Below are 23,267 nucleotides of genomic sequence, written 5' to 3'. Positions count from 1 at the left end.
GGTTGGACCAATGGTTTTCTTAGAGGAATATCTACATAATTTACATATTATTTTACCCATTGTTGAGGTTGTTAGGAGTGAGATAATGCTGAGGGGTTGTTAGGAGTGAGATAATGCGGAGGTTGTTAGGAGTGAGATAATGCCGAGGGGTTGTTAGGAGTGAGATAATGCCGAGGGGTTGTTAGGAGTGAGATAATGCTGAGGGGTTGTTAGGAGTGAGATAATGCGGAGGTTGTTTGGAGCGAGATAATGCGGAGGTTGTTTGGAGTGAGATAATGCCGAGGTTGTTAGGAGTGAGATATTGCAGAGGGGTTGTTAGGAGTGAGATAATGCGGGGGTTGTTTGGAGCGAGATAATGCCGAGGTTGTTAGGAGTGAGATAATGTGGAGGTTGTTTGGAGTGAGATAATGCGGAGGTTGTTTGGAGTGAGATAATGCAGAGGGGTTGTTAGGAGTGAGATAATGCAGAGGGGTTGTTAGGAGTGAGATAATGCTGAGGTTGTTAGGAGCGAGATAATGCTGAGGTTGTTAGGAGTGAGATAATGCTGAGGCTGTTAGGAGTGAGATAATGCTGAGGCTGTTAGGAGTGAGATAATGCCGAGGGTTGTTAGGAGTGGGATAATGCCGAGGGTTGTTAGGAATGAGATAATGCAGAGGGGTTGTTAGGAGTGAGATAATGCAGAGGGTTGTTAGGAGTGAGATAATGCAGAGGGGTTGTTCGGAGCGAGATAATGCGGAGGTTGTTTGGAGCGAGATAATGCAGATGTTGTTAGGAGTGAGATAATGCAGATGGGTTGTTATGAGTGGGATAATGCGGAGGTTGTTTGGGGCGAGATAATGCTGAGGTTGTTAGGAGTGAGATAATGCAGAGGGGTTGTTAGGAGTGAGATAACGCGGGGGTTGTTTGGAGCGAGATAATGCAGAGGTTGTTAGGAGTGAGATAATGCGGAGGTTGTTTGGGGTGAGATAATGCAGAGGTTGTTAGGAGTGAGATAATGCGGAGGTTGTTTGGAGTGAGATAATGCGTATGTTGTTTGGAGTGAGATAATGCGTATGTTGTTTGGAGTGAGATAATGTGAAGGTTGTTTGGAGTGAGATAATGCTGAGGCTGTTAGGAGTGAGATAATGCTGAGGCTGTTAGGAGTGAGATAATGCGGAGGCTGTTAGGAGTGAGATAATGCGGAGGCTGTTAGGAGTGAGATAATGCGGTGGCTGTTAGGAGTGAGATAATGCTGAGGCTGTTAGGAGTGAGATAATGCTGAGGCTGTTAGGAGTGAGATAATGCGGAGGCTGTTTGGAGTGTGAAGTGTGATGGATGTGACATCCATGCTGAGAAGAAGCCCTTTACATCAGAGTTGTTTGTCCCTGTTGAAATACAAGACTAAGTCTCCATTGAATAGACACTGATGCCAACATCTCTTGACATTTTTTAAAAAGTAGTAAAATAACGAGATGTATCCACCAATCCAAAAAGGGGAATAGGCGGGAGCTTGACAGGCCGCCGTTCTGCTCTGTGGACAACAAATCCCACTGTTAGGGAGGCGACTCATCTCATCTGCTCCTTCCATGGAGGGACTAGTGTCTGCTGGTTTTTGGTTTTTCTTTTCAATTAAGACCTAGACAACCAGGTGAGGGGAGATCCTTACTAATCAGTGACCTAGACAACCAGGTGAGGGGAGATCCTTACTAATCAGTGACCTAGACAACCAGGTGAGGGGAGATCCTTACTAATCAGTGACCTAGACAACCAGGTGAGGGGAGATCCTTACTAATCAGTGACCTAGACAACCAGGTGAGGGGAGATCCTTACTAATCAGTGACCTAGACAACCAGGTGAGGGGAGATCCTTACTAATCAGTGACCTTAATTTATCAATCAAGTACAAGGAAAGAGGAAACCCCACAGAGACTCAGTGCTCTGGGTTGAGTTGGACGCGTGCTAGGGCTGGATTACAGAACCGTACCTGGTGAACACAGATGTTGCACTTGTCACAGAAAACCATCTCGTTGTTGTCCTCGCTGTCAGGTGACCGACAGATGTCACACACAACATCCTCGTCGTACTCCATGCCAAGCCCCTCCTCCGTTGCCATGGCATGGCTCATTCTGTCATAGCAACGCCTCTCAAACTCCTCCATCACTCTCTCCATGGTCATCTCGTCCAGCAGCACCATGCCTGGAGAACAGATAACATTAAACACTACACAGCGCTGGACCACGACACAGTTGATACTACACAGCGCTGGACCACAACACAGTCGATACTACACAGCGCTGAACCACAACACAGTTGATACTACACAGCGCTGAACCAAGACAGTAGATACTACACAGCGCTGAACCACAACACAGTTGATACTACACAGCGCTGAACCACAACACAGTCCATACTACACAGCGCTGAACCACAACACAGTCCATACTACACAGCGCTGAACCACAACACAGTCCATACTACACAGCGCTGAACCACGACAATCGATACTACACAGCGCTGAACCACAACACAGTCCATACTACACAGCGCTGAACCACAACACAGTTGATACTACACAGCGCTGAACCACAACACAGTTGATACTACACAGCGCTGAACCAAGACAGTCGATACTACACAGCGCTGAACCACAACACAGTTGATACTACACAGCGCTGAACCACAACACAGTTGATACTACACAGCGCTGAACCACGACACAGTCGATACTACACAGCGCTGGATCACAACACAGTTGATACTACACAGCGCTGGACCACGACACAGTTGATACTACACAGCGCTGAACCACGACACAGTTGATACTACACAGCGCTGAACCACAACACAGTTGATACTACACAGCGCTGAACCACGACACAGTCAACACTACACAGCGCTGGACCACGACACAGTCCATACAACACAGCGCTGAACCACGACAGTCCATACTACACAGCGCTGGACCACGACACAGTCCATACGACACAGCGCTGAACCACAACACAGTTGATACTACACAGAGCTGAACCACGACACAGTTGATACTACACAGAGCTGAACCACGACACAGTCCATACTACACAGAGCTGAACCAAGACACAGTCCATACTACACAGCGCTGGACCACGACACAGTCCATACGACACAGCGCTGAACCACAACACAGTTGATACTACACAGCGCTGAACATTACATTACATTTACATTTAAGTCATTTAGCAGACGCTCTTATCCAGAGCGACTTACAAATTGGTGCATTCACCTTATGACATCCAGGAACCACGACAGTCGATACTACACAGCGCTGAACCACAACACAGTTGATACTACACAGCGCTGAACCACAACACAGTCCATACTACACAGCGCTGAACCAAGACAGTTGATACTACACAGCGCTGAACCACAACACAGTCCATACTACACAGCGCTGAACCAAGACAGTCCATACTACACAGCGCTGAACCAAGACAGTCCATACTACACAGCGCTGGACCAAGACACAGTCCATACTACACAGCGCTGAACCAAGACAGTCGATACAACACAGCGCTGAACCACAACACAGTCCATACAACACAGCGCTGAACCACAACACAGTCCATACTACACAGCGCTGAACCAAGACAGTCCATACTACACAGCGCTGGACCAAGACACAGTCCATACTACACAGCGCTGGACCAAGACACAGTCCATACTACACAGCGCTGAACCAAGACAGTTGATACTACACAGCGCTGAACCACAACACAGTCCATACTACACAGCGCTGAACCACAACACAGTTGACACTACACAGCGCTGAACCACAACACAGTCGATACTACACAGCGCTGAACCACAACACAGTTCATACTACACAGCGCTGAACCACAACACAGTCCATACTACACAGCGCTGAACCACAACACAGTCCATACTACACAGCGCTGAACCAAGACAGTCGATACTACACAGCGCTGAACCAAAACACAGTCCATACTACACAGCGCTGAACCAAGACAGTCCATACTACACAGCGCTGAACCAAGACAGTTGATACTACACAGCGCTGGACCACAACACAGTCCATACTACACAGAGCTGAACCACAACACAGTTCATACTACACAGCGCTGAACCACAACACAGTCCATACTACACAGCGCTGAACCAAGACAGTTGATACTACACAGCGCTGAACCACAACACAGTCCATACGACACAGCGCTGAACCACAACACAGTCCATACTACACAGCGCTGAACGAAGACAGTTGATACTACACAGCGCTGAACCAAGACAGTCGATACAACACAGCGCTGAACCACAACACAGTCCATACTACACAGCGCTGAACCAAGACAGTTGATACTACACAGCGCTGGACCACAACACAGTTGACACTACACAGAGCTGAACCACAACACAGTCCATACTACACAGAGCTGAACCACAACACAGTCCATACTACACAGCGCTGAACCGAGACAGTTGATAATACACAGCGCTGAATCAAAACACAGTCCATACTACACAGTGCTGAACCAAGACAGTCGATACTACACAGCGCTGAACCACAACACAGTTGATACTACACAGCGCTGAACCACAACACAGTTGATACTACACAGCGCTGAACCACAACACAGTTGATACTACACAGCGCTGAACCACAACACAGTTGATACTACACAGCGCTGAACCAAGACAGTTGATACTACACAGCGCTGAACCAAGACAGTCGATACAACACAACGCTGAACCAAGACAGTCCATACTACACAGCGCTGAACCAAGACAGTTGATACTACACAGCGCTGGACCACAACACAGTTGACACTACACAGAGCTGAACCACAACACAGTCCATACTACACAGAGCTGAACCACAACACAGTTGATACTACACAGCGCTGAACCACAACACAGTCCATACTACACAGCACTGAACCACAACACAGTCCATACTACACAGCACTGAACCACAACACAGCGCTGAACCAAGACAGTCGATACTACACAGCGCTGAACCAAGACAGTCGATACTACACAGCGCTCAACCAAAACACAGTCCATACTACACAGCCCTGAACCAAAACACAGTCCATACTACACAGCGCTGAACCAAGACCGTTGATACTACACAGCGCTGAACCAAGACAGTCGATACTACACAGCGCTGAACCAAGACAGTCGATACTACACAGCGCTGAACCAAGACAGTCCATACTACACAGCGCTGAACCAAGACAGTCCATACTACACAGCGCTGAACCAAGACAGTTGATACTACACAGCGCTGGACCACAACACAGTTGACACTACACAGAGCTGAACCACAACACAGTCCATACTACACAGAGCTGAACCACAACACAGTTGACACTACACAGCGCTGAACCAAGACACAGTCGATCCTACACAGCGCTGAACCACAACACAGTCGATACTACACAGCACTGAACCACAATACAGTTGATACTACACAGCGCTGAACCACAACACAGTTGATACTACACAGCGCTGAACCAAGACACAGTCGATACTACACAGCGCTGAACCCCAACACAGTTGATACTACACAGCGCTGAACCAAGACAGTTGATACTACACGGAGCTGAACCACAACACAGTCCATACTACACAGCGCTGAACCACAACACAGTCCATACTACACATCGCTGAACCAAGACAGTTGATACTACACAGCGCTGAACCAAGACAGTCAATACAACACAGCGCTGAACCACAACACAGTCCATACTACACAGCACTGAACCAAGACAGTCCATACTACACAGCGCTGAACCACGACAGTCCATACTACACAGAGCTGAACCACAACACAGTCCATACTACACAGCGCTGAACCACAACACAGTCCATACTACACAGCGCTGAACCACAACACAGTCCATACTACACAGCGCTGAACCACAACACAGTCCATACTACACAGCACTGAACCAAGACAGTCGATACTACACAGCGCTGAACCAAGACAGTCGATACTACAAAGCGCTGAACCAAGACAGTCGATACTACACAGCGCTGAACCAAGACAGTCGATACTACACAGCGCTGAACCAAAACACAGTCCATACTACACAGCGCTGAACCAAGACAGTCGATACTACACAGTGCTGAACCACAACACAGTCCATGCTACACAGCGCTGAACCAAGACAGTTGATACTACACAGCGCTGGACCACAACACAGTCCATACTACACAGAGCTGAACCACAACACAGTTGACACTACACAGCGCTGAACCAAGACACTGTCGATACTACACAGCGCTGAACCACAACGCAGTCGATACTACACAGCGCTGAACCACAACACAGTTGATACTACACAGCGCTGAACCAAGACAGTTGATACTACACAGCGCTGAACCACAACACAGTCCATACTACACAGCGCTGAACCACAACACAGTCGATACTACACAGCGCTGAACCACAACACAGTCGATACTACACAGCGCTGAACCACAACACAGTCGATACTACACAGCGCTGAACCACAACACAGTCGATACTACACAGCGCTGAACCACAACACAGTCGATACTACACAGCGCTGAACCAACACAGTCGATACTACACAGCGCTGAACCAAGACAGTTGATACTACACAGCGCTGAACCACAACACAGTTGACACTACACAGCGCTGAACCACAACACAGTTGATACTACACAGCGCTGGACCACAACACAGTTGACACTACACAGAGCTGAACCACAACACAGTCGATACTACACAGCGCTGAACCACAACACAGTCGATACTACACAGCGCTGAACCACAACACAGTCGATACTACACAGCGCTGGACCACGACACAGTCCATACTACACAGCGCTGAACCACAAAACAGTCGATACTACACAGCGCTGGACCACGACACAGTCAATAGTACACAGTAAGCTGTACAACCGTAGATGAGGGGGTAAATCTACTGACCCATCAGCTGCTGGTTGAACCACAACACAGTCAGTGTCGTTGAGCGCTGAACGTCCCACAACACAGGGTCTGGATGTCCACGTACACAGCGCCCCTGAACCACAACACACTTCTTAGAGAACATCACTACATCCCCGCTGAACCACTCCCCTACAGAGCAGAGATATGATTACAGAGTTAGATATGACGAGAGAACAGAGATGGTTAGATATGACTAGAGAACAGAGATGATCAGATATGACTAGAGAACAGAGATGATCAGATATGACTAGAGACCAGAGATGATCAGATATGACTAGAGACCAGAGATATGACTAGAGAACAGAGATGGTTAGATATGACTAGAGAGCAGAGATGGTTAGATAATAATATAATAATAATATATGCCATTTAGCAGACGCTTTTATCCAAAGCGACTTACAGTCATGTGTGCATACATTCACAGGGTGGTCCACAACACTACCCTGTTACAAGCGCCATGCTACAACTGAGCTGAACCACAACTAGAGACAGTGGTTAGATATGACTAGACAGAGATGGTTAGATATGACTAGAGAACAGAGATAGTTATACATAAACAGCAAAAAAGAAATGTCCCTCATTGTCAACTCGATTTTCAGCTAACAATGTGTAAATGTATGACCAGAACAAGATTCAACATACAGACATAAACTGAACCACAAAGACATGTGACTAAAATAAATGGAGTAATGTGTCCCTGAACAAGGAGGGGGGTCAAAATCAAAGTAACAGTCAGTATCTGTACAACCAGCTGATGAGGGGTGCATCTCCTGGACCCATCAGAGTGAACTGCTGGATGTTACCCCACTCTTCCACCAAGGGACCTGAGTTCCCAGCCAGGCCAGCCCACACCCTCCAATGGTCTAGTGAGGTCCTGCCGTACAACAAGCCCTCAGTCCCCTCAGCCTAGGGACAGTCTGAGCACTGATGGAGGGATTGTGCGTTCCTGGTGTAACCGGGCAGTTGCCATCCTGTACCTGTCCCGAGGTGCGATGTTCTGATGTAGCAATCCTGTGCAGGTGTTGTTACACGTGGTCTGCCACTGCGAGGACATCAGCTGTCCGTCCCCTCCCTGAAGCTGTCTAAGGCATCTCACCTACAGAGCTAGATTGATATCTGAGTTACCTCCTTGCAGATGCCTAGACCTATGACGCAGAGAGCAGAGATGGTTTATTTTGATATGACTAGAGAACAGAGATGATCAGATATGACTAGAGACCAGAGATGATCAGATATGACTAGAGACCAGAGATGTTCAGAATTGTTTATGACTGAACAAGATTAGAAACAGTGTTTCAACCTTTACAATGAAGATCAGAGATTTGGTTTTTAGAATCATCTTTGAAAGAGGGTCAAAGACGGTTAGCTGACTTTATATATCAATGAATTGGTAGGCACATTCTGCAGCACCCAGCCTCACCCTACTAGAATCTGACAGTCATGTCTACATGTTTGCTGATGATCTGGTGGTCCCGGGGAAGGAGGGCCTACAGCAGCACCTAGATCTTCTGTACAGATTCTGTCAGACCTGGGCCCTGACAGTAAATCTCAGTAAGACCAGGACCACAAATACAAAGTCCATCTAGACACCGTTGCCCTAGAGTATACAAAAAAAACTATACATACCTCGGCCTAAACATCAGTGCCACAGGTAACTTCCACAAAGCTGTGAACGAACTGAGAGACAAGGGAAGAAGGGCCTCTCTGCCATCAAAAGGAACATAAAATTCGACATATTAGGATCAGGCTAAAAATACTTGAATCAGTTATAAAACACACTGCCCTTCATGGTTGTGAGGTCTGGGGTCCGCTCACCAACCAAGACTTCACAAAATGGGACAAACATCAAATTGAGACTGCATGCAGAATTCTGCAAAAATATCCTCTGTGTACAACATAAAACACCAAATGATGCAGAGCAGAATTAGGCCGATACCCACTAATTGTCAAAATCCAGAAAAGAGCTGTTAAATTCTACAACCACCTAAAAGGAAGCGATGCCCAAACCTTCCATAACAAAGCCATCAACTACAGAGAGATGAACCTGGAGAAGAGTCCCCTAAGCAAACTGGTCCTGGGGCTCTGTTCACAAACACACCCCACAGAGCCCCAGGACAGCAACACAATTAGACCCAACTAAATCATGAGAAAACAAAAAGATAATTACTTGACACATTGGAAAGAATTAACAAAAAAAATTAGAACTAGAATACCTGACCACTGTGACTGACCCAAACTTAAGGAAAGCTTTGACTATGTACAGAATCAGTGAGCATAGCCTTAGCCTGTCTTCTCTTGAGAGCCAGGTCTGCCTTACTTACCTATTGGTTAAATTGCCCTGCTTGTAAGCATTTCACTGTAAGGTCCACCTGTTGTATTCGGCACACGTGACAAATAAACTTTGATTTGGTCAGGCCCCAGAACTACAACCACTACTGTTAGCTGTGTAACCTGGTCAGGCCCCAACCACTACTGTTAGCTGTGTAACCTGGTCAGGCCCCAACCACTACTGTTAGCTGTGTAACCTGGTCAGGCCCCAACCACTACTGTTAGCTGTGTAACCTGGTCAGGCCCCAACCACTACTGTTAGCTGTGTAACCTGGTCAGGCCCCAACCACTACTGTTAGCTGTGTAACCTGGTCAGGTCCCAACCACTACTGTTAGCTGTGTAACCTGGTCAGGTCCCAGAACTACAACCACTACTGTTAGCTGTGTAACCTGGTCAGGCCCCAGAACTACAACCACTACTGTTAGCTGTGTAACCTGGTCAGGTCCCAGAACTACAACCACTACTGTTAGCTGTGTAACCTGGTCAGGTCCCAGAACTACAACCACTACTGTTAGCTGTGTAACCTGGTCAGGTCCCAGAACTACAACCACTACTGTTAGCTGTGTAACCTGGTCAGGTCCCAGAACTACAACCACTACTGTTAGCTGTGTAACCTGGTCAGGTCCCAGAACTACAACCACTACTGTTAGCTGTGTAACCTGGTCAGGTCCCAGAACTACAACCACTACTGTTAGCTGTGTAACCTGGTCAGGTCCCAGAACTACAACCACTACTGTTAGCTGTGTAACCTGGTCAGGTCCCAGAACTACAACCACGACTGTTAGCTGTGTAACCTGGTCAGGTCCCAGAACTACAACCACTACTGTTAGCTGTGTAACCTGGTCAGGTCCCAGAACTACAACCACTACTGTTAGCTGTGTAACCTGGTCAGGTCCCAGAACTACAACCACTACTGTTAGCGGTGTAACCTGGTCAGGCCCCAACCACTACTGTTAGCTGTGTAACCTGGTCAGGCCCCAGAACTACAACCACTACTGTTAGCTGTGTAACCTGGTCAGGTCCCAGAACTACAACCACTACTGTTAGCTGTGTAACCTGGTCAGGTCCCAGAACTACAACCACTACTGGCTACTATTTCTCCTCTTCCTGTTTGGACACGCTCATGTCCTGTAACCTCAAAGACTTGGAATCAACCTTGTCCACATAGTTTCAGTGGGTAAAAGAGGGAAATGTTAGAGCTGTACATATCCACGACGAGAGTAGCTGACTGTAGTAATACAGGAACCTGGTTACACTACTATGTGCTTGTGTTGTAAAAAAAACACTGACAAGCTAATTGTCCTCAGCTATTCAAACAAAACAGAGGCATGGCAGTGCCACTCATAGTCTAGTTATACCAAGAGCCTTAGGAAACCCCTTAAAACACAATAAAACAAGACTAAATAAACCAGGGCAATTTATCTGCAGGTTGTTGTGGAAATAATCAGAATTGGTTGGTAACATAGATTAAGATGTTTTATATTCATCATATGTTTATAAGTTACTTCTCATCAGAATGTTATTTTTGTATAATACTGTGGCGAGGTTGCAGTTATCTGTTCTATGTCAAGACTAAGTTGTTTGGGCCGCAGAGAGGGGAGAGGTCAAAGTGTCATCATGTGTAAACATATCTTTTGCTCCACTGTGTCTGTGAGGAGTCACTCCCTACTTTTCCCATCGGGGAGAGGAGGATGGCAGTGTCTGGAATCATTCTATGCTCCCTCTAATGTTGTCCCTATCTTAACCTATAGCAATCATTCTCCTCTCCGTGAGTTTGTCCAGGATTGGTTGTATCTAAATGACAATTTGATATATGCCTGTTGATATGGAGGATTGGTTTATGGTTCTGGGGTTTGAGTAAGGAGACAAAGCTGAACGATATATTATGTCTATGCTATCTGACTATGTGTGTTCTTTGCTATTAAAGGATCTCAGTTGCAATGCAGAGGGGGCTCTCAGAGAATTCACTGAGAGACACTGAATTACCTGAGAGTCACAGGGTTGTGATAGAGCTCATATAATTAAAGATGGACTTTGATAACTAACTCTGACTTGTGTGTGTGGTTTGCTCCCATTATTTGGTAAATAGAGGAAATTTCCACGACAAGGTGAAGGTGTTTATGTTGGCCATAATGGATACAGAATAAAATGGATTTACACCACAACTCAGAAAAGAATGCCTCATCTACAAAAATCATATTTACATGAGATTTGTCCTCCATCAAATGGTAGTATGGCAGCCATATTGGATTTTGGACCCCAAAGATAAACCTGTGGTGGCCCCCTGACTAAATTGCAAGAGTAGTAGCTAAAGATACAAAACTCTTTAAGGAACCTTGGACCCCAAAATGTCATTTTGAAGTCTGAGCCCACTTGTTTTCCTTAGTGACGATTACAATAGCCACAGCATAGAAAAAACATGTTTACTGTGTGTATTCTTGTCAGACAGGCCCATAAACCACTGAATGAGAGAACATTTGACTTGGAAAGTCGTCTATTAATCAGCTAACACAAAGTAAAGCTTATATTCATTATAAATATTCATAGTTGATATATTCCCCTGTTGTATCTGTTTCCAGGTCTATGTTTCCTAGATGCATTAAGATATTATAATGCTGTTTGTTTGTTGTATGTAGTGCAGACAACTGACAACTTCTATTCCACATTTTAGCAATATCACAGCATGTAATATGGTGTTTAGGCTACATGTCCTACTGGGCTACCGGCTATATGTCCTACCGGGCTACAGGCTGGGGGATGGTGTGAGGGCTACATGTCCTACTGGGCTACATGTCCTACCGGGCTACAGGCTGGGGGATGGTCTGAGGGCTACATGTCCTACAGGCTACATGTCCTACCGGGCTACAGGCTGAGGGATGGTGTGAGGGCTACATGTCCTACAGGCTATATGTCCTACCGGGCTACAAGCTGGGGGATAGTGTGAGGGCTACATGTCCTACAGGCTACATGTCCTACCGGGCTACAGGCTGAGGGATGGTGTGAGGGCTGACAGGGACCTGGACTCCCTTCTCCCACTCCTGTCTCCAGGGGTCGGCCAGGACGTAGTAATCCTCAGGGTTCAGTTGGTACGTGTCATGGAGCTTCATGGCCGTGATGAAGTCTGTCCTGAACACCTGCACGACACAGGGACACAGACCAGACACTCACTTAATACCTGGGACACAGACAGATCACTCACTAAATGGGACATAGACAGATCACTCACTAACTGGGACATAGAGACACAAACAGATCACTCACTAACTGGGACATAGAGACACAAACAGATCACTCACTAACTGGGACATAGAGACACAAACAGATCACTCACTAACTGGGACAGAGACACAAACAGATCACTCACTAAATGGGACATAGAGACACAAACAGATCACTCACTCACTAACTGGGACATAGAGACACAAACAGATCACTCACAAACTGGGACATAGAGACACAGAGAGATCACTCACTAACTGGGACATAGAGACAGACAGATCACTCACTAACTGGGACAGAGACACAGACAGATCACTCGAGTCATGTTCTTTCGACCAAATGATTGAAGCATTTTTAAACAAGTATTTCTTCATATATTGACACACCCTGTGTTTTAATAAACTGTACGCACTGAGCTTGTCTGATTCTTTAAGCGCACTGTTTGATTAAATAATTAACACACACAAATTACTCTAGAATGAGTACGAGATTGATTTGATTGTGTAGGGCCGGGCTCAGACATGCTGCGCTGTGTTAAAAAAAGAAAGACTGACTGTAACTAGCACCTGCTGTCAGTCTCCTCCCTGCCGCGGCGACCACCACAGAACATCAGAGTTTATCGCGCTCGCCCTCTCAGGCTTGTTGCTGAAGCTGCAATATAATCACAGCCATTTCTGATTGAAAAGTTGTTACCGAAATCCCTCATTTGTTTAGGAATAACATTCCCTATTCCCTCAACCCTTTGCTCTCTCCATGTGAAACATGTATGTGTCACATGCACGTGATCAATTGCCTATCATAATCAAATCAATCCATTGGTTATAACCAACTCTGAACACCGTAACAGCAAAATGGACTCAACAGGCAAATGTTTACTGGTTGCTCAGGAGGGAAAGAGAAAGTCAGATGTGTGGAAGACATTTGACTTAGTTGTGGAAACTACTGGAGATCCAGACAAAGGAGGGTGAAGGAGCAGGCCTCCAGCTCCATGGTGGTTCTACAAGGCTGCTATAAGGAGGAGATCCAGACAAAGGAGGGTGAAGGAGCAGGCCTCCAGCTCCATGGTGGTTCTACAAGGCTGCTATAAGGAGGAGATCCAGGCAAAGGAGGGTGAAGGAGCAGGCCTCCAGCTCCATGGTGGTTCTACAAGGCTGCTAAAAGGAGGAGATCCAGACAAAGGAGGGTGAAGGAGCAGGCCTCCAGCTCCATGGTGGTTCTACAAGGCTGCTATAAGGAGGAGATCCAGACAAAGGAGGGTGAAGGAGCAGGCCTCCAGCTCCATGGTGGTTCTACAAGGCTGCTATAAGGAGGAGATCCAGGCAAAGGAGGGTGAAGGAGCAGGCCTCCAGCTCCATGGTGGTTCTACAAGGCTGCTATAAGGAGGAGATCCAGACAAAGGAGGGTGAAGGAGCAAGCCTCCAGCTCCATGGTGGTTCTACAAGGCTGCTATAAGGAGGAGATCCAGACAAAGGAGGGTGAAGGAGCAGGGCTGTGAGAGTATTGTGTGTGCCAAACAGGTGCTGTCAGATTACAATATTATTTCTGACCATTTGGAACAGTGGAAAAACTATAGTGATGCACCGATATGCCATTTTTGGATGATACCGATATCCGTTATTTTCCTAGCCAAAAACACTGATTTAAAATGGAGCAGCCATTTACACAATGGGTTAAATAGATAACACAAACACATGGACACAGTGGTCCAAGGCACTGCATCTTAATGCAAGAGGCGTCACTACAGTCCCTGGTTCAAATCCAGGCTGTATCACATCCAGCCGTGATTGAGAGTCCCATAGGGCGGAGCACAATTGGCCCAGCGTCGTCTGGGTTTGGTTGGGGTAGGCCGTCATTGTAAATAAGAATTTGTTCTCAACTGACTTGCCTAGTTAAATAAAGGTTAAACACACACTGACCCAAAAGTTATTTTGTTGGCATTTACGTATGTCCACATTACCAGTAAAACATAATCAAAAACTATTTATTTCACTTACTTGCTGTGCTGTTTCGTTGTTCAGTCGTTTCATTCTCAATCAGGATGTCTATGAAAAGGAGTTTGGGTCTTTGCGTGTCAAAAAAGATATATTACTATTTGACGTGGCTTGTTGACCAACCAGGACCTGAATACGGCTGCACGTCACATCATTTAACGCGTTCATCATTTTATCAACTGTGAATTTAGCCACATTTATTGTCAACATGTGTGTATTAAACACTATTTCAGAATTGGATCCCTCTCTTTCTACAGAATTGGTATATCGCCTACCCTACGATGGACACTATAGACTCACCGTCTCCCGCATTGGCCCGTTGTACAAACAAACAATTGACTGTCTCAACTGTTTTTGGGGAACAAGCGCCATAATGTAAAATGATGTAACAGGTGAAACTCAGAAATGGCAACCTGCTTCATCTCCCTAACATATTGTACAAGATGACTGTCGTTTTGAGCCTAAAATAGGGACAAACAGATCATTAAATAACTGGGACAGACGACATTCATCAGCACACAGCAACAAGCAGACAGAAGCTGGGTGAGGGGGTTAGGTGACTTACTTCTGAGGGCTTCTTCCAATTGGCTCTCCTGGGTTGAGAATGTTGGGACCAGGAAGTGGAGTTACCTTAAAGATGACAGAGAAAAGACATCAGACATCTCAATTATCTGACATTTCCTTACTTGTAGGCCAGTGGCAAGGCCCTACATTAGAGATACGCCTACCCGAGGTAGAACAAAACACAACTATGTTTTTTCACATCCCTAATGTCTCCCATTTGATGGTTGTGTAAAAGTGTTTTACTGTAAAAGAGATGAAATTGATCAATATTGTGACACACCCCTTTAACTGAAAAAGTGCAGAATATGCCTGGCAGGAAGGAGGATGGGCCACAAACTCATGTAACCCAATATTACATGCTGTGATATTGCTAAAATGTGGAATAGAAGTTGTCAGTTGTCTGCACTACATACAACAAACAAACAGCATTATAATATCTTAATGCATCTAGGAAACAGATACAACAGGGGAATATATCAACTATGAATATTTATGAAGTAGGGATGTAAACCTGAAAAACATTTGACCGGTCATGTTTAAAAGTAAAAATGTGCATCATTTTGTGGAATTAAATTGGCACGTGTATTTTCATTAGTCGTCATGCATTTTATTAAATCTCACACACACACACACACACACACACACACACACACACACACACACACACACTAGTTAGAGAGGAATAGTCTACCACCTGTCAGACAGCACCAGAGAATCTCCTCAAAGTCTGTAGACGACTGGAGTGAAACCTGTTTTTGTAAGGCCAGTCATTGGTCAGCCCAGCGTAACAAATAACAATTCTAAATGCAACTGCGTGTTAACTTGTGGCCACGATTTAAAAATAAGCTATTTTAATTTCTCAATCTCAACTGGTAAAGTGTGCCACCCTATTGCCATTCAGCTGCATAGGGTATAGTTAGCCTATAATACAATGTGAGCTGGAGACAGTACAATGTAACGTGGAGGCAGTATAATGTAATGTAGAGGCAGTATAATGTAATGTAGAGGCAGTATAATGTAATGTGGAGGCAGTATAATGTAATGTAGAGGCAGTATAATGTAATGTAGAGGCAGTATAATGTAATGTGGAGGCAGTATAATGTAACGTGTAATGAGGCAGTATAATGTAATGTAGAGGCAGTATAATGTAATGTAGAGGCAGTATAATGTAATGTGGAGGCAGTATAATGTAACGTGGAGGCAGTATAATGTAATGTAGAGGCAGTATAATGTAATGTAGAGGCAGTATAATGTAATGTAGAGGCAGTATAATGTAATGTGGAGGCAGTATAATGTAATGTGGAGGCAGTATAATGTAATGTGGAGGCAGTATAATGTAACGTGGAGGCAGTATAATGTAACGTGGAGGCAGTATAATGTAACGTGGAGGCAGTATAATGTAATGTAGAGGCAGTATAATGTAATGTAGAGGCAGTATAATGTAATGTGGAGGCAGTATAATGTAATGTGGAGGCAGTACAATGTAATGTAATGTGGAGGCAGTATAATATAATGTAGAGGCAGTATAATATAATGTTGAGGCAGTATAATGTAATGTAGAGGCAGTATAATGTAATGTGGAGACAGTATAATGTAATGTAATGTAGAGGCAGTATAATGTAATGTAGAGGCAGTATAATGTAATGTGGAGACAATATAATGTAATGTGGAGGCAGTATAATGTAATGTGGAGACAGTATAATGTAATGTGGAGACAGTATAATGTAATGTGGAGGCAGTATGATGTAATGGAGAGGCAGTATAATGTAATGTGGAGGCAGTATAATGTAATGTAATGTGGAGGCAGTATAATGTAATGTGGAGACAGTATAATGTAATGTAGAGGCAGTATAATGTAATGGAGAGGCAGTATAATGTAATGTGGAGGCAGTATAATGTAATGTGGAGGCAGTATAATGTAATGTGGAGGCAGTATAATGTAATGTAGAGGCAGTATAATGTAATGGAGAGGCAGTATAATGTAATGTGGAGGCAGTATAATGTAATGTAATGTGGAGGCAGTATAATGTAATGTGGAGACAGTATAATGTAATGTGGAGGCAGTATAATGTAACGTGAGCTGGAGACAGTATATTGTAACGTGAGCTGGAGACAGTATATTGTAACGTGGAGACAGTATATTGTAACGTGGAGACAGTATATTGTAACGTGGAGACAGTATAATGTAACGTGAGCTGGAGACAGTATAATGTAATGTGGAGGCAGTATATTGTAACGTGGAGACAGTATATTGTAACGTGAGCTGGAGACAGTATATTGTAACGTGGAGACAGTATATTGTAACGTGAGCTGGAGACAGTAAATTGTAACGTGAGCTGGAGACAGTATATTGTAACGTGGAGACAGTATATTGTAACGTGAGCTGGAGACAGTATATTGTAACGTGGAGACAGTATATTGTAACGTGAGCTGGAGACAGTATATTGTAACGTGAGCTGGAGACAGTATATTGTAACGTGGAGACAGTATAATGTAACGTGGAGACAGTATATTGTAACGTGGAGACAGTATATTGTAACGTGGAGACAGTATATTGTAACGTGAGCTGGAGACAGTATATTGTAACGTGGAGACAGTATATTGTAACGTGGAGACAGTATAATGTAACCAGTATATTGTAACGTGATATAACACTATTTGACGAGTTAAATACGTTTTTAATTTGACACGTTTCATCACACAGTTCTATCATAGAATGCCGTGTATTCTGAATTTGCACATGCAAGCCAAGCGCCACCACTACTATCAGTAGCACTGTCAAAGCTGTACAAAAAGTCTGCAAACAAGCAAACACCCACTCAAAACAATCCTATGTTGCACATTTTGTAGTGTGCATTCGGTTCAGGCCAGGAAGATACGACCATATTCTCTAGAATACCATAGCACCTAGCCATGGCCTACAGACAATGCCACAAACTCCCGGCACACACAACCAACATTGGAATGATATTCTAATAAGCTAAATAATTCCATATGTGATGCCTAGCGACCCATATCATTGCGATGCCTAGCGACCCATATCATTGTGATTTGTGTGTTGTGACTTCCTGGACCTACCATTTAACCAACACCCATCTATTGTTGTGACTTCCTGGACCTACCATTTAACCAACACCCATCTATTGTTGTGACTTCCTGGACCTACCATTTAACCAACACCCATCTATTGTTGTGACTTCCTGGACCTACCATTTAACCAACACCCACCCATTGTTGTGACTTCCTGGACCTACCATTTAACCAACACCCACCCATCTATTGTTGTGACTTCCTGGACCTACCATTTAACCAACACCCATCTATTGTTGTGACTTCCTGGACCTACCATTTAACCAACACCCCATCTATTGTTGTAACTTCCTGGACCTACCATTTAACCAACACCCATCTATTGTTGTGACTTCCTGGACCTACCATTTAACCAACACCCATCTATTGTTGTGACTTCCTGGACCTACCATTTAACCAACACCCATCTATTGTTGTGACTTCCTGGACCTACCATTTAACCAACTCCCATCTATTGTTGTGACTTCCTGGACCTACCATTTAACCAACACCCATCTATTGTTGTGACTTCCTGGACCTACCATTTAACCAACACCCATCTATTGTTGTGACTTCCTGGACCTACCATTTAACCAACACCCACCCATTGTTGTGACTTCCTGGACCTACCATTTAACCAACACCCACCCATCTATTGTTGTGACTTCCTGGACCTATCATTTGGTTGTTATGCATTGAAACAAAACCATATGATTTAAACGAAAAGTATTTTCATAAGCTACATGAAAAGGCGACTGTAAAAAGCACTCATTTCAAATAGGCAACATGTCGTAAAAACACTGAATAGGTCAGGAGCCAGACAGGAAGTTAATTATTTAGGCTAGATTAATAGCCTATTATTTCAGTTATTTCAAAGCTATAGCCTACAAATAAGTAAAGCATTTGCGAGTGACAAACTAGGCTGGCTCCGCATTTAAACATTTTGTTCTATTGAATCATCATAGTCTATAAATTCCAACATATAGGCTGTGACTTACTTAGAAATGAAATACAAATGAAAAGTGCCTTTGAATTAATTTTTTGAAATACGAGTTTGGCCAGAGTCTGTGGCTTCAGGCTCATACGATGGGGATGCTAAACACCCTTCGGGACATTCTTGCCAGTCTGGGCAGGGATGCCGATTTAAAAATATATATATATTTTTTAATTAGTTAGGCCTAAAGGGTTTTTATGCTAAATAACCAGATAAAAATGGAAACTTCCTTGAAAGAGGTAATATGTCTGGCCTATTGGGACACAAATCAATGACATCTATACAATAGGCTAATTTATTTATTTATTTTACCTTTATTTAACCAGGCAAGTCAGTTAAGAACATATTCTTATTTTCAATGACGGCCTGGGAACAGTGGGTTAACTGCCTGTTCAGGGGCAGAACGACAGATTTGTACCTTGTCAGCTCGGGGGTTTGAACTCGCAAACTTCCGGTTACTAGTCCAACGCTCTAACCACTAGGCTACCCTGCCGCCTCTACACTCTAACCACTAGGCTTCGCTGCCGCCCCTAATAGAATGAAATCAAACAACTTAAGAGATCAGATTTTTTGGTTCAGAAATACATTGCTACAATAACACACTTAGCTAGCTACCCACCTCAATCCTTTCTTTTAGCATGTGCACCTACTTAGTACACCATCATGCTTTCAGGATACACGTCTTTTCAGATTTCACAGTGATTCTTTAGTTGTGGACACAACATCACCACACTCCCTTTCTTGCTCTTCGTCCTCATCTTGGTAAGTCACCTTGATTTTGCATCTGTGTGTTTTATCAGTTTCTTCATGAAAATATTTAGCGAACTCCATGACAGTAAATAAAGCAAGGGGCTATAGCAGCACACAGTCATGTTTGACAAATATGATGAAAGAACTAATATTAACGTATAAAGGCTTGATTTTGTTGCTATACTCGAGGCACGGTTCAGATCAACTGGTCAGAAGACCAGAGTGAAGGACAGTGCCAGTTGAGCCCTGCCCATCAGCCATCTTGAATCCGAGCGGATGCAGTCAGCATTTTGAAACTATTTAACCATAAATGTAATTGTTTAAAATCTGAAATTGTCATTTTATGAAGCATGTCTTACCTTGTTTCAAAGTAGCCTTTTAAAAATACAATCTTAGGAATGTTGAGGGAATTATTTTATAAACACTTCATATGCCATGAAACCATGCTCTATTGGTTATCAAAACAACATTATGTTATTGTCCAGCAGCCAAACACACAATCCCATCCATATTAATAATCCATGCTAGTTGATGCATCTTTAGATCCCCCTCTTCATTTCTAACATATATTTGCATCTCTGTCATTTGAAACCACTTGTGCATGCAGTTTCCCGCTAATTACAGCACTTTGAGATATCAGCTGATGTACGAAGGGCTACATAAATACATTTGATTTAGATTTAATTGTGTTTCGGAACATTTGCACGTAGCCTACAGCTTATAATATGAAGAAATACAACTTGATCAACATTTTAAGAGAAGCGGTCTGATCCGTTGCATCATCCTCATTGCTATTTAACTTTTTTTGATATTGCAATGTAGCAATATCTTAGGCTACCAAGGGTACCTTGAAACAGGCTTGAATATGCAAAGAAGCTGATGGGCAGAGAGTAGCCTACTGTCAGATTCTCTATGGGGAAAGATAATACAGCAATGCATTTCATAAAAGGGGTTCCTTGCATTATACAAGTTGTATTTTTGGACAAGTGGCCCTAACCCTAATGTCAAGCCCTAGGGTTAGTCGGGTACAGAGGTTAGTCTGGGGTATGGGGTTAGTGTTATGCCATGTTCAAATCAACTGGGAACTCGGGAAAATCTCTGACTTCCGACTTCAGTGCGTTCAAAACAACTGGGAACTCTGAAGGGAAAAAAAAATTTGCTCCAACTGGGAAAAATCGATTTCAACGGTCACCCAACTCGGTATTCCAACTCTGGCCTTTTTCTAGAGACGACCTGAAAATCAATGGCGTCATGATTTGACCTCATATTTTTCCAGAGTTTCCAGTTGTTTTGAACGCAGTATTAGTCTAGACTAGAGAGAATGCTTACTTCCATTATCAGAGTCTTCTTCACTGCTGCTTGGATGCCGACTTCTCTTCATGGTCAGTCTTGGCGAGGTCAAGGTGTAATCTGAAAAGAGGAGATTCATAACCAACTGCCCAGTACAGACAGATTCCTTTGCCTCCATGTACAGAACTCTGTCACCAGACACTAAACATGGCTGTCATCAGCCTAACTGATGATCAATAATGTTATTGGACAGAGTTGATATATAATGGTAAATTATTTGTTTGCAATTATGAAGAAACAAAATATTAATCTTACTGGTCAGTTATAAAATGGTCACCGCCCCCACAAAAACATCACACAGAAGTACTAGTCACTCTTCATGCATTTGTTTCAAGCCTCCTAACTAGGAACAAGCGAAACACACCTGTGCTACTGACAGTGTTTATTCCCATACAATATATCAAGCAAAAAACACTTAACTACATCACAATGACCTCACGGCTGTGTCTGAACAATCAACAATTGCACTAGAGTTGTTTATTTTGTATTTATTTTTTCAGTATTTTTTCGTTAATGTATGATGTATGTAAGAATGTAAATTGTTGATCTGTATTTAGAATTTTTTTTTAATAAATAAAAATGCTGAACCCATGATGATCAAAGCCACGTTCCAAACAACTGGGAACTCGGGGAAAAAAACTCCGAATGGGATGTAGTTTTTGGAGCTGTCATCCAACTCGGGCCTCTTTCTAGAGCTCCGACTTCCCGACCTGAAGAGACGGCATGATTTTGACCTCGTATTTTGCGAGTTCCCAGTTGTCGTGAACGCATATGAACGCGCCCCGGGTAAAAACCGTGTCAGGTTAGAATGTGTTTTAGCTATAATAAAACCACCTCAATGTTCAAACAAATAGTTAGGCAGGAACAGACTCATATTAGACAACACTTTACGAATCTATTACCTCATGTTGTGACCAAGCACAACCTGCGACAACGTGTCAAAACAAACAAGCATTCGCAGCTAGTTTGAGTAGCTATACGAACAAGTAAATAAGAAAACATGTTTGTCACTGAAAGATAGCATGCCCTGACGTGCCAACTTGGCAGAGGCTGCTTGTCGCCGCAGCACCCCCCTAACTAGTAAAACACTGTAGTTAGTTAACTAGCTAAGCTATCTAGTAGCTATCCGCTTTAAGCCACGTAACGTTAGCTAGCCGAGCTAATGCTAAAAGTTCCCACTCAACGAATGTATAGCCGAAATGTAATAGTATCGCTTTGACCCCAGTATTGTGCCTCCACTCTGCATGTGGACGCGTTACAGAGTGTGGATATAATGAGTGTTTATATTGAAACATTATGCCAGATTCGATGGCTCGCGGAACTTTAATATTGGCGCCATTTTAAATGACGTAGAGACTGTGTGCTAACGGGTTGGGAATATGGCAGCGCAACCCGACCTGCCAAACACTCGTTCACATGGGCTGAAAAACATAGTTTTACATTAAAAATTCCCGTGTTAAAACCAGAGGAAGATTTTTTTTATTTATTTTTTTAAATTAAAAAAAAAAAATGGGACAATTACCTACAGCACGTCTGGCCGATGCGGTGGTGTATAAATACAGCTCGTGTAGCAGCGAGTACCACTCACCCCGCATTCCTCAAACACAAACAGTGGCGTATGCTCAACTACTGCCTGCTGTCGCAAGATGGGGTACTTTCATTGGGCAAACGCGTTTTTGCGTGATTAATCGAAATGGTGACCTAAAACCGCCTGGGGGAAAAAAAAAGGTTCACAATCGCCAATGCTCCTCGTTTACAACCTTCAACCGAATAACCATAGGTCGATTTATTTTTGGACCGCAAACCTGTACCTTGGCCTTTTCTCAATCACATTCCCCTCGTCTCCTTCTCAAAACCCATTGGAGCAGAAGGTCAGGGCGGAGGGACTTCTCTCTTTCTCATCCAATGGGTTTTGAGTTGTGGGTCTTGATTGTTGAAAAATGACCAGTCATCAGCTACTGGGCTGTCACTAGTTACCACAGCCACAATGTATATCAGAAAAATCCCTCATAACGAAAAAGTGTTTTTCAGTGTTCATTTAAGG

General features: G+C 43.9%; 1 protein-coding gene across 1 annotated transcript in view; it reads right to left on the bottom strand.

Annotated features, from left to right (window-relative positions):
- The window catches only part of LOC118376266 (protein Jade-1-like), a 72,880-nt gene extending 49,852 nt beyond the window's left edge, over positions 1-23,028 (bottom strand). Inside the window, exons 1-6 of the mRNA XM_052501126.1 lie at positions 22,746-23,028; positions 21,203-21,283; positions 15,062-15,126; positions 12,263-12,420; positions 7,734-7,831; positions 1,963-2,174 (exon numbers count right to left, since the gene is read on the bottom strand). Coding sequence (XP_052357086.1) covers positions 1,963-2,174; positions 7,734-7,831; positions 12,263-12,420; positions 15,062-15,126; positions 21,203-21,283; positions 22,746-22,818 — 687 coding nt within the window. The 5' untranslated portion in view covers positions 22,819-23,028. The remainder of the gene's footprint in view (positions 1-1,962; positions 2,175-7,733; positions 7,832-12,262; positions 12,421-15,061; positions 15,127-21,202; positions 21,284-22,745) is intronic.
- Between the last annotated feature and the right edge of the window lie 239 nt (positions 23,029-23,267).

This window comes from Oncorhynchus keta, unplaced genomic scaffold, assembly GCF_023373465.1.
Source record: "Oncorhynchus keta strain PuntledgeMale-10-30-2019 unplaced genomic scaffold, Oket_V2 Un_contig_1254_pilon_pilon, whole genome shotgun sequence".
NCBI lineage: Eukaryota > Metazoa > Chordata > Actinopteri > Salmoniformes > Salmonidae > Oncorhynchus > Oncorhynchus keta.
Note: the sequence above shows the minus strand (reverse complement) of the source record. Positions and strands in the feature narration are given on the sequence as shown.